At 44.1% G+C, this 12917-nt stretch overlaps 1 protein-coding gene across 2 annotated transcripts in view; it reads left to right on the forward strand.

Annotated features, from left to right (window-relative positions):
* Positions 1-3163, forward strand: part of CA12 (carbonic anhydrase 12) — a 61115-nt gene extending 57952 nt beyond the window's left edge. For both annotated transcript variants that reach the window (XM_032297216.1, XM_032297218.1), the window contains one exon: positions 800-3163. In XM_032297216.1, the coding sequence (XP_032153107.1) occupies positions 800-872 (73 nt within the window). In that variant the 3' untranslated portion in view covers positions 873-3163. The remainder of the gene's footprint in view (positions 1-799) is intronic.
* Positions 3164-12917: the final 9754 nt, after the last annotated feature.

A 12917-nucleotide genomic window follows, 5' to 3' on the forward strand; every position in this document is an offset into this window, starting at 1 on the left:
AGTGCTGGGATTACAAGCTTGAGCCACCGCGCCCGGCCTATTTTATTTTTTTTTGAGACGGAGTTTCGCTCTCGTTACCCAGGCTGGAGTGCAGTGGCGTGATCTCGGCTCACTGCAGCCTCCGCCTCCTGGGTTCAGGCAATTCTCCTGCCTCCGCCTCCTGAGTAGCTGGGATTACAGACACGCGCCACCATGCCCAGCTGATTTTTTGTATTTTTAGTAGAGACGGGGTTTCACCATGTTGACCAGGATGGTCTCGATCTGTTGACCTCATGATCCACCTGCCTTGGCCTCCCAAAGTGCTGGGATTACAGGCGTGAGCCACCGCGCCCGGCCCAAGGCTGTCTTCTTATCAAGATCTTTACATGTGGTTTTTCTTCTATGAATCCAGAAAGAAAGATGAAGGAAAACCTGGTTTCTCACTCACATTAACTCTTAATGCCCTTTGCCCATGTTTTTATTGTCACATTTGGCTTTTCCTAAAACCTAATTTATTTTGAGGGTATGAAAAACAAAAAGGTCGTTGGGAACCCTGTTATGGAATCAGAGATTTGAAGTCGGGGGTGATCATGAGACCTCTTTCAAAATAGCGGTGTACAATTGGTAGGTGTGAAAGAGAATAGCTGGAAGATGAACAAGTTCTGTTTTGGTTAAAGCTTTATTTGTGACATTCCTTCCCAGGAAAAGAGAGGAATCCAACTTCTACAAACAGCCTCATTCCATACCTGAGTCAGGCTGCTCTTTGGCTTGCTCTCTCTCCCCTCTGACTAACAAGACTTGTGTGTTCTTTTTGTTCCAGTAACAAAAAAGGTGGCAACAGGGGAGTCATTTACAAGCCAGCCACCAAGGAGGAGACTGAGGCCCAGGCTTGAGGTCCCCGGAGCTCCCAGGCGCATCCAGGAAGGACTTTGCTTTGGACCCTACACACTTTGGCTCTCTGAACACTTGCAACACCTCAAGGTGTTCTCTGCAGCTCAATCTGCAAACATGCCAGGCCTCAGGGATCCTCTGCTGGGTGGCCATTTATCTTGGGACCATGGCGGCTCCAGAGCCGTCCGCTCCATGGATGGGATGTGCTCTCAGACCAAGCAGCAGGAACTCTGAGCTGCTTGCTGTATCTGTGTGAGATCATTAAGTGGTCCGAATTCTGGGATCACATGCTGGTGGGCCATTAATGGTTGGAAAATAATTCATCTAGGGCTTTGCCAGAACATATTTTCAAGTGTCCTGGAAATTCTGCTGCTTCTCCAAGCTTTCAGACAAGAATGTGCACTCTGCTTAGGTTTTGCTTGGGAAGCTCAACTTCTTTCCTCAGGAGATGGGGCATCTCCCTCTGATTTCCTTCTGCTATGACAAAACCTTTAATCTGCATCTTACAACTCCGGGATGAATGGGGACGGGAAGGATCAAGTTGCAGAGAGAAAAAGAACACAAGATATATGTTGTGAGATATTAGGGACACTTTCACAGTCCTGTCCTTTGGATCACAGACACTGCACAGACCTTAGGGAAAGGCAGGTTCAAGTTCCATTTCTCGGTGGGGAGGAGAAGGGAGAGAGAGCTGCAGGGAGAGAGATAAGAAGACGACGTGGATGCTCTGGGAGAGTCTCACTTTGGAATCAGAACTGGAATCACATTCTGTTTATCAAGCCATATCATAAGGACAGAAGAACCAAACCCAGCCTCCTGCTAGGGAGGCAGTTATGTGTTGTACTCTACAGATTTTATAAATAATGAGGCTGTTCCTTGAAAGTGTGTTGTTGCTGTGTCCTGGAGGAGACCGAGCTCTGAGATGACCTGATCTGCCTTTGAATCTGGAGGAAATAGGCAGAAGCAACATGACAGTAGAACTTCGTCTGTTTTGGTCGAATTTTATTTCAGCCACTTCTGCAGGATCCCTACTGCCAACGTGGAATGGGGGCTTATCTACTCCTCTCTCTCTCTGAGGATGTCAAATCATGGTTTATCTAAAATATAGTTCAAGCTACAAAAGCAGGAGTTTATCTGTGCAGGGGCTGGCATCATCATGGCATTTAGGGGCCAGTAATAATGGAATGCTACTAAGATACTCCATATTCTTCTCCCCAAATCACACAGACAGAGAGGCACAACTCCTCCATTTTCCTCCCACAGGTGAGAGCCCCGTGGAGGTGAGTCAGTGCCATGACTGAGAAGGAACCGACCCCTAGTTGACAGAACTTTGCAGCTCCTTGAGAACGTTCTGATTCACAATCTCATTTCGACAGCATGAAATGTCCTCTTGAAGCATAGCTTTTTGAATAATACCTGATTTCCTTCTACTCCTCCCTCTGACCCTAAGAAGTCTCTCTTCTGTACTGTCACAACTTTTCTTAATTATGGCAAGCCTGATGGAGACTGTTTTGCTAGACAAAGTTACAAGTGACCTAACGGGGGCTCCAAAGTGTGTGTGTGTCTCTCTGTGTGTTTGTGTGTTAGTGCACTCAAGACCTCTAACAGCCTTGAAGTCTGGGGTGGCATCCCAGCCTTGCCATTAGCATGCCTCATGCCTCATCAAATGACAAGGACAACTTTCGTGACCAAGCAACATGAATTAGATGACCTCTTGGCCTTGGTCCCAAATTGTCAATCAGAAATGAATATAAAGGGCTTCAGAGCAGCGGGACTGCCTGTCAAAAGACTCTATCTTTTGTGGATGAGTTTCTTGAGAGAACAGAGAGACCATTGTACCTGGCACAAGGGCTGTTCATGAAAAGGGAAACTTCCCGGCAGGCGGGAGACAGCGGCATGCCTCCTCCCGCTTCCTGCTGAGCACAGCCCCGGCTCGCAGCCCTGAGGCTGAGACCAGACAAAGCCAGAGAGGCAGAAAGATGCTCCAGGAACCAACACCATCAATGTCTTTGCAAATCCCCACAGGATTCCTGCGGGTCCAGCTTTGGAACTGGGAAATCTTTCTTCAGATCCACACCAGTTGCCCCTAAAGGATGCCAGTGCCGTGGTGTGTGAGGCTCAGTGGCTGCGCACATTCGCTTCTACTAACTCTGCTGTGTGGTGGATGCCTAGGTGGAAACAGCAAAAACAAGGCACAGGCTGCGGCCAGGGCCGTGGGGAAGGCCCTGGACTGTCATTCATGTGGGATCTTGAATCTCTTTGTTCTGTTTCAGTATCATCTTAGTAAAATAGTTTAAAAAAAAACAGCAAACAAAACAAAACAAAAAATCCTGTATCTGTTTCTAGGGCGTGTTGCACGGACTCTGTTAATCAGATTTCAAGTTCACCCTACATCCCTCTCCTCTTCACTAGCCTCTCTGAACATCTCCTGGCCAGCCCTTGAGTGGTCTGTTTAGAACTTCTGTATTTATTCTAAGAATGATTACAATGAAGATACACGCTATAAATACAAGAAATTATAAATAAGTTTTTCACATCAGACTGATTTTTTTTGGAGGTGAGACTAAAGCATTGCTCTTTGCAAAGCACTCTGTAGCTCCCTGCTATGGGGATAGGGAACTAATCAGAATAAATAATAAGGTCACTTGCATCTACATCTTAGAACATGGCTCCAAAGGAAAATACACTGATGGACTCAATCCCTTTCCGAGGAGGCCTACGGTACGTGCGGTTGCAGGTCACCACACTGCTTAGTGGTGCTGGGAAGCCTAGAGGAATCAAAGAAAGACCCCGGAGGAGGTGGGATCAGAGCTGCACCTTGAACAACAGCTCAGACGAACAGATCGATGGAAAAGAGGGGGATGTTCCCAACTAAGGGGGCACTTCACAGGGAACAGGTCCTACGTCTCTTTACTCCTGAGAGTATTAAACCTAGTAGGTGGGCAGCACCTATTTGTTGCCCGTTATCTTATTTTGAATTCTTTTTGCCAAACATACTATCACCCCTCCATATAATCTTTTGTCTAAATCCAGATTTCACATTCTGATTGGTGAAAAGAGGCAGTCCAGTAAAGGTTGTAAATAGGCACCATCATTGTTTGAGTTATTTAGAAAAGCATCCAGTTGTCACTATAATCACCCTAAAACTGAGAGAGGTAAACCGTTCAAGGGTACTTCGGCTCCAGTAGGGGACAGCGCCTGGCCCAGCTTTGGAATAGAAACATGGAAGACCCTCCATTTCTGGTGGTCTGTTTTCTGCTAGAACGCAGGATGCTTCGGCTCTCTCCCTCTGGCATCCTGCCAGGTGTCATGGCCATGCACAGGCATGAAGAGAGCTGGGAAGCCAGAGTTCCTGCAATCACTCACTCCTCAGACTTGCTCCCACCCCACCTGGGAGAGCACTTTCTGGAGCAGGCAGTGAGCACCTCTCTTCTCCCTCCATGGCCTTGCTCATCCCCTGAATTCCACACCCACTGGGTGGGTGATCAGAGAGGCCTAGCGGTGAGAGGCATAGGTCCGCAGAGGGAACTCAGGTCCTCCTTTAGGTTGGCCATTATCTCATCTAAATCCAGCTAACTCACCATCTAGAGCACAGGGGCCGAGGGAAATGTAATAAAATATAACATGAGACACACAGGAAATTTAAACTTTCCGGTAGCCACACTAGAAAAAGGTAAAAGAAACCAGTGACATTAATTTAATTTTAGATAATCCAAAAGATCTAAAATACTATCATTGCCACATGTAACCAGTATTATAATGTGTTTTTTCTGTAAATCTTTGAAATCTGCTGCGTGTTTTACACTGACAGCACACTCAGTTCGGATGCTATTTTCCATGTAGATATGTGGCTGTTATTTAGATTACATAAAATTTACAGTTTAAAAGCAGATTCCAATATCCAGCTTGCCCCAAACACGCTTAAAAGTTGTTTTCCAAATAATGGAATCAATGTTCAGCTTTTAGATGTAAACTTACTAAAACAAAAATAGCGTTTCTGAGTTGAGACATATTCTAAGCATTCCAGATCCCCGCCCTGCGCAGGCTGGGACAGCGAACCCGCCTTTCAGAGACTTGGGAGGGCTCTGCCTACAGATCTCCCCACAGAAATCAGCCCGGGAAGAAAGGCTTAGCGGGTGGAGCCAGGGAGAAATACAGGAGGGCAGGAGGAAAATCAAGCCAAAATGATCACATCTTGGACTCCGCTCCTCCTCTCCCCACCTCCTCGCCTCGCCGCAGGGGGCGCGGCCGTGCCCCAGGTCCCCACGGGCGGGAGTGAAGGGCGCTCGGGTGGCAGGCACGTGGGCGCCTGGTGAACTGCAGTACCCTGGTACCCCTCTCCTTGACACACACACACACACACACACACACACACACACACACACGCGCGCGCGCGCGCGCACGATTGAAGCCTAATCGCTGAGTCGCCGGCTCTGCCCGCCCCTCCCGTCGCCATGCGGCCTTCCTGCTGGGTGTCTGGGGCAGTTCCAGCCTCGCTTCCAGGAGGAACTGGGGCCTCTGGGGAGCAGGCACCACCGGCCAGTCTGTTCCAGCCGGGCTGCCAACCACACCGGAGACCGCCCCGCATGTGGTCTTCGGGCTCGTGGACTGTCACAGGATGTGAGGGGAAAGGTGTGAGGCCCGACAATGTCACCAAGGGTGTCCCGGCGCGCCACCCGTGCCTCTTTATCATAGAATGACTGGGCAGAGATAAGGGCCAGAGTACTTCGCTGTATTGAATAATTCACCATAAAAATGATTGCAACCAGGTCAGCGTATCACGGTGACTGCAGGCCACCCAGGGATTCGGCAGTGCCTCTCACTCTTAACTGTCCCAAGTCCCTTTCACTCCACTGCATAACCCAGGGACAGGTGCAGCATTGCCCCTGCGTCCAAGCAGGAAAGAGGAGCTGGCACTGGCTAAGCGGAGCTCCCACAGCCCTAGGGTCTTTAGTGACAGTGATAGGGCCACCCTCCACAGCCCCAGTGCCGTGGAAACACCTTCTGGTCGTAGAGTTTACCATGCTTATCCCAATCATGCAGCGACCTCAAAACCCCATGGGCTAAAGGCACTATAAAAGCATTTGTACTAACGACTTCCAAGAAGTCAACCGCAGGCTTCCACCTGCAATCTGCTTGGTAGCACTAACCCTTGGCCTCTGCTCTGGTTAAGTCTGACCAAGGACTGCCAACTGCATTTGGGCAGAGGAGTCTACTGAGCTCCTGAGATGTTACCTTCACCTCTAAATTCAGCAAACCAAGTTCCCGAGGACACATTCGAAAGCTTTCCCTTTTCCTAAGACTGAACTGGAGAGAGGGAGTAAATTCACACACACACACACACACACACACATACACAGAAACACACACAATAGTGTGTCTCTCTATATAGTGGGTGTATATATAGTACATATATAAATATATATATAGTCATGCACTGCTTAACAATAGGGATATATATGCTGGGAAATTCGTTAGATTTCATCATTGTGTGAACAAACCTGCGGACTACAGCCTACTACACACCTAGGCTAGATGGTACAGCCTACTGCTCCTAGGCTACAAAGCTGTACAGCATGTTATGAACTGAATACTGTAGGCCACTGTAACACAATAGTATTTCTGTATCTAAACATATCTAACATAGAAAAATTACAGTCAAATGCTATAAAGATGAACAATGGTTCACCTGAATGGGGCATTTACCATGAATGGAGCTTGCAGGGCTGGAAGTTGCTCTGGGCGAGTGAGTGAGCCAGTGAGCGGCGAGGGAGTGCGAAGGCCTAGGACATTTCTGTTCACTGCTGTCGACTTTGTAAACGCTGTACACTTACGCTATACTACATGTATTGAAAACCTTTTTCTTTCTTCAATAATAAACTAGCCTTAGCTCACGCTAACATTTTTACTTCATAAACTTTTAATGTTTTAACTTTTGGACTCTTTTATAATAGCACTTAGCTTTAAACACACTGTACAGCTGTACCAAAGTATTTTCTGTCTTTACATCCTTTTTCTATAGGCTTTTCTTAAATTTTTTCTTAATTTTTTTTTTTTTTTTTACTTTTAAACTTTTTAACTTTTAAACTTTTTTGTTAAAAACTAACACACAAATATACACATTAGCCTAGGCCTGCACAGGGCCAGGATCATCAACATCACTGTCTTCCACCTCCACATCTTGTCCCACTGGAAGGTCCTCAGGGGCAGTAACACGCATGGAGCCGTCCTCTGCTACGGTAACTGCGCCTTCTTCTGGAAGAACCTGCCTGAGGCTGTTTTACAGTTAACTTTTTTTTTTTGTAAATAGGAATACACTCTAAAATACCAATAAAAATACAGTGTAGTAAATGTATAAACCGTAACATAGTCGTTTTTAGCATATAAAAGTATATAGCATAGTTGCATGTGTTGTATAACGTAATTGTATATGCTATATACTTGTATGTAACTGGCAGTGTGGTAGGTCTGTTTGCAGCAGCATTGCCACAAACATGTGAGTAATGCACTACGACTTTACAATGGCTATGATGTAAGTAGGCAGTAGGAATTTTTCAGCTCCATTATAATCTATGAGACCACTGTTGTAAATGCCATCCGTCATTGACTAGAATGTTGTTATGCGATACATGGCTATATTCTATTGAATACAAAAAATTCTTAAATATGTAAACTCTAATGACAGCAGATCAGCGGTCACCTAGCGATGAGGTGGAGTGGGGAATGGAGGGATTACACAAGTATATAAGAAATGGTTAAAGTGATCCATATGTTCATTATCTTGATTGTGGCGATGGTTTCTCCATATATGTGAAAACTGTTCTAATGTTATACTTTAAATATGTGCCATTTATCTTATATCAATTATACCTCAATAAATCTGTTAAAAAACTTCCACCACCACGTCCACTGCACACAGAGCCAAATGATACTCAGTTCCATCCTGGAATTTCCACTGAGAGCTTACCTCCTCCTGCCTCATCTAGAGGAGCAGCTCAGCAAAGGCTGGTATGATGCACCTTCCTGGCCTCCCACCATAGGGCGAGTCCACATTTCCCTTGGACTCGCCCTGTGGGTGAGAGGCTGGGAAGGAGCATGCTCTATTCACATGTTTGACTATGACCTCTCAGTGTTGTAAGTTAAAGTCATTATTTCTGCTTGGGTTCACTCATTTCAAATATTAACTTTTAATTACCAGCAATGAAGACAACAAACACAGGGCCCATGGGGTCAAGGGCAGACTGAGACCTATAGCAACTCTGTTGATGACAACATAGTCAACCAGCCTTCTCTGGAAGAAGCAAAGAACTTTCTAGTGGCATAGGTTACATAACCAGTTAGTCCTGCTGCTGAAATTAGTTTCCCAAGCTACCCATATCCAACAACAGACCTCATGCATCTAGTGTCTCTGCTCAACCATGCCACACATAACCATCTGAAAAGTGTTCCTGAATATGGTACATCCTTTCCATGGAGGAGCACACGGCCACTGAGCAACACCTCCCAGGAGCTAATCACTCTTTCGTAATCAATGGGTAAAATCTGGATTAATCCCCCTTCTATTATTCAAACTAATTTCCAACTAACATTTTTTCTCATACCTCGTTATTCAAAAGTAAAGATTTAATGAACTACTGCTGTCTGATAAACACAGAGCAAGTGGTGGGGATTCAAGCATAATTTAGACAGAAGTTCTTAAATATGTAAAATCTAATGACAGAAAGGACTAAATTATGGGAAATGAAGAAAGAAAAAAAGGGAGCAGGGGCTGGGCACCATGATTCACACCTGTAATCCCACCACTTAGGGAGGCCAAAGCAAGCAGATCTGAGGTCAGGAGTTTGAGATCAGCCTGGGCAACATGGTGAAACCCCATCTCTACTAAAAATACAAAAATTAGCCAGGTGTGGTGGTGTGCGGCTGTAGTCCCAGCTACTCTGGAGGGTGAGGAAGGAGAATTGCTTGAAGCTGGGAAGCAAAGGTTGCAGTGAGCTGAGATCACACCACTGAACTTCAGCCTGGGCAAAAGAGGAGAGAAGGAAGGAAGGAAGGAAGGGAGGGAGGGAGGGAAGGAGGGGAAGGGAAGGGGAAAAAAGGGGGGGCAGGTTAGACTCAGGTGACTGAACCCCCAACCTGTGGGATCTGCCACTATCTCCAGATAGATCATGTTGGAACTGAACTGGAGGACACCCAGCCCATGTCTGCTGCTTGCTATGTGGTGAAAAAACCTACGATGATTACTGTGGTGGTAGGAGAGTGGAGGAAAAACATGATTTGAGAGAGCTTTTCCCAAAACACAAATGGAAACTGTGCCTCACTATACAGAAGAGGAGTATGTACAGAATGCTATGTGTCCATCAAAAGATTGACTAAACAGATTGCAGTATCTCTGCAAAACCCAATACTATTCAGCAATAAAAAGTTGCAAATTACTGATATATTCAAAAACAGGTGGGAGACAGAAAAACGTGGTTGGGATCAGGTTACCAAAGACCTTGAATAATACACATTCTCTACCAAGGACAAAGAGAAATCTTGGAAGTGCTTACATGATGGTTTTGTCTGATTACATAAATAATGCAAGCCCATTTCTTTGAAAAATGCAAATAATTAAATAGTGTATAAAGCAGGAAGTCCTCCATACTCTTAACTCCCAAAATAGTCACTTTTAACAATTTAGTGTTAAACAATTATCTTTAGCTAACAATTTATCTTTCCAGACATTATGTATGTTCATATGCATTTTTATACCCATTTTAAAATTTTTAGTAAAATGGATAAACAGGATTATATATTGTATGCTCTGTAAGACCCAGCATCACGCCTATTTTCATTCTTGAATTTTCAGTATCTAACACAATGTCTGGCATAAGAAATATTTGTTGGATGAAATAGTGATCTTTTACTCTTGATTTTACTTTCCAGCACATCCTGGATATCCTCATTCTTTTCAATGGCTATACAGTGTTCTGCTGTTTGATGCAATGCCCTATTGATAGACACTTCCTGCAAATTCCTTACTGTTACAAGGCTATTACAAGATCCGTGTGTACTTGGATGTATTACTGTGACACTGTGAAATATATATTTGGTCTTCATCTCTGCTCCCTGGCAAACAATTCCTAAAATACTGAAAATCTCCAGTCTTTTTGTCTGTGATGACTGACTGAAAGCTGGCAGTCCCTAAGCAGCTTCAGGATGGGGCTGGTCTCCAGAAAGACCGAGGCAGGATTACAGGGTTGGGTCTTTGAGCACTACCCTAACCTCTGGGAAGGAGAGGAGGCTCAAGATTAAGTTGATAGCCAATGACCAAAGGTTTAATCAATCATGCCTATGTAATGAAGTCTCCATAAAAGTTTCAAAAGGACAGAGGTTGAGAAGCTTCTGAATAGCTTCTGAATGTGTGGGGGTTCCTGGAGGGTGGCACGCCCAGGTGGAAAGCTGTGTCCCTTCCACCATACCTCACCTTGTGAATCTCTTCATCTGTATCCTTTGTAATATACTTTAAACTAGTAAATGTGTTTCCCTGAGTTCTGTGAGCCACTCCAGCAAATTAATTGAACCTCAACATGGGGTTGTGGGAACCCCAACATGAAGTTGGTCAGTCTGAACTTCAGGAGGCCTGGATTTGCAACTGGTGTCTGAAGGCACCACAGTTTTGGGGACTGAACCCTGAACTTGTGGGATCTGATGCTATCTCCAGCTAGACAGTGTTGGAACTGAATTAGAGGACACCCAGCGGTATCTGCTGCAGAACTGATCACTTGCTTGTTGAGTGAGAGAACAGAAAAAACTGAGTTTGTGGTCTTTTTCCTCTGACACACCATTTCTATAGGACAAATTCTTAGAAGAGGAATTCGCTGGTTCAAAATATGCACATCTCAAAACTATATAGAAGTAATAGATTTTGCTAAATTACCACCCAAAAGGGTTGTACTAATTTCCTTTTTCATATGTTGTTTCTACCATATGCGCAACAATCCTTGTTATTAATCCTTTTCACCCTTGATAATCTGATAGTCCAAAATTATTTGCTTGTTTTGCTTTTATTATTCGTGATTTAGCATTTTGTTTTATGTTTATTGACTATTTGCATTTTTCTGTGAATTAACTGTTTATTTCCTTTGATCTCTTTTTACTGTATCAATTTTGTTTAAGCTTTTTATATATTACAGGTGACAATTCTATATATGTCAAAAATATTTCTCCTGGTCTTTTTTTTTTTTTTTTTTTTTTTTTAGATAGAGTCTCACACTGTCTCCCAGGCTGGAGTGCAGTGGTGCGATCTCGGCTCACTGCAATCTCCACATCCTGGGTTCAAGCAATTCTCGTGCCTCACCCTCCTGAGTAGCTGGGACTACGGGCATGCGCCACCACACCCAGCTAATTTTTTTTGTATTTTTAGTAGAGACAGGGTTTTACCATGTTGGCCAGGATGGTCTTGATCTCCTGACCTTGTGATCTGATCACCTTGGCCTCCCAAAGTGCTGGGATTACAGGCGTGAGCCACCTCGCCCGGTCTTCCTGTCTGCTTTGTTTAAAATGTCTTTTGCGCTGCAGTTTTAAAGTTATATGTAGTCAATTCTGTTTTGTTTCTCCTTTGTGGTTTGTAGCTTCAGTAAACTGCTGAGAAAAAACTCTCCTCCTTAAGACTATAAAACTATTCTAATTTTTAAAGGTCTATTAAATGCTTAATATTCTTTTATGATTTTATTTTTTGCATTTGAATCTTTACTATGTTTTGGTAAGTGAAAGTAAAAACCTAGCTTTGCTTTTCTCCCCAAATAATCATCAAATAAATAACCAAATAGGCCCATTTATTGAATAACTGATGCTTTCCCCACTGACTTGAAATGCCAATTTTACCATATGTGAAATTCCCATATATACCTGGGCCTGTTCTGAAACACTCCATTTATGTCCATGATTGCAGATTTGTGATACATATTGGTATCTAGTAGGTTAAACATAGAAACATTTCACATATTTTTATTCTCTGAGAGCGGCACTGTTACCAATTCGATCTAGATTAACAGACAGGACACAAGTTCAGTTATCTCTTTGATAACTTATCAAAAAATTTAAATATTAGCTGGGCGCAGTGGCTCATGCCTGTAATCCTAGCACTTTGGGAGGCTGAGGCAGGCGGATCTCCTGAGGTCAGAAGTTCAAGACCAGCCTGACCAATATGGCGAAACCCCGTCTTTAAAAAAAAAAAAAAAAAAAAAAGTTAAAGAGAATTTTTTTTTTAAAAAAGAAAAAAATAATAAAATGTAATATTGGTATACTAGGTATTCTTTCTAGTGTTTATACAGCCATTTAATATGGAAAATTCCCATTTTTTTTTTTTTTAAGGCAGAGTCTTGCTCTGTTGCCAGGCTGGACTGCAGTGGCGTGATCTCGGCTCACCGAAACCTCTGCCTCCCGGGTTCAAGTGATTTTCCTGCCTCAACCTCCTGTGTAGCTGGGATTACAGGTGCACGCCACCACACCCAGCTAATTTTTGTATTTTTAGAAGAGACAGAGTTTTACCATGTTGACCAGGCTAGTCTCGAACTCCTGACCTCATGATCTGCCCGCCTCAGCCTTCCAAACTGCTGGGATTACAGGTGTGAGCCACGACACCCAGCCAAGAATTGCCAATTCAATCCTTTTTGTTTAGTTGATACAGAACAAAAAGTTATGTGTAATAGTGATTCTATATTGCCTATAAACATGTACATTTTAATAAATTTTTTCTTTTCCCTTTGTTCCAATTATGTTTACTGAAATTTTATGTCTGTTAAATCTAATAAAATTTTTGGATTTAAAATACAAATATCTGAGGCCGGGCGCGGTGGCTCAAGCCTGTAATCCCAGCACTGTGGGAGGCCGAGGCGGGTGGATCACGAGGTCAAGAGATCGAGACCATCCTGGTCAACATGGTGAAACCCCGTCTCTACTAAAAATACAAAAAATTAGCTGGGCATGGTGGCACGTGCCTGTAATCCCAGCTACTCAGGAGGCTGAGGCAGGAGAATTGCCTCCCGGGTTCAGGCAATTCTCCT

This window comes from Sapajus apella, unplaced genomic scaffold (assembly GCF_009761245.1).
Source record: "Sapajus apella isolate SASKATOON/1434 unplaced genomic scaffold, GSC_monkey_1.0 scaffold37, whole genome shotgun sequence".
In the NCBI taxonomy this organism is placed as follows: Eukaryota; Metazoa; Chordata; class Mammalia; order Primates; family Cebidae; genus Sapajus; species Sapajus apella.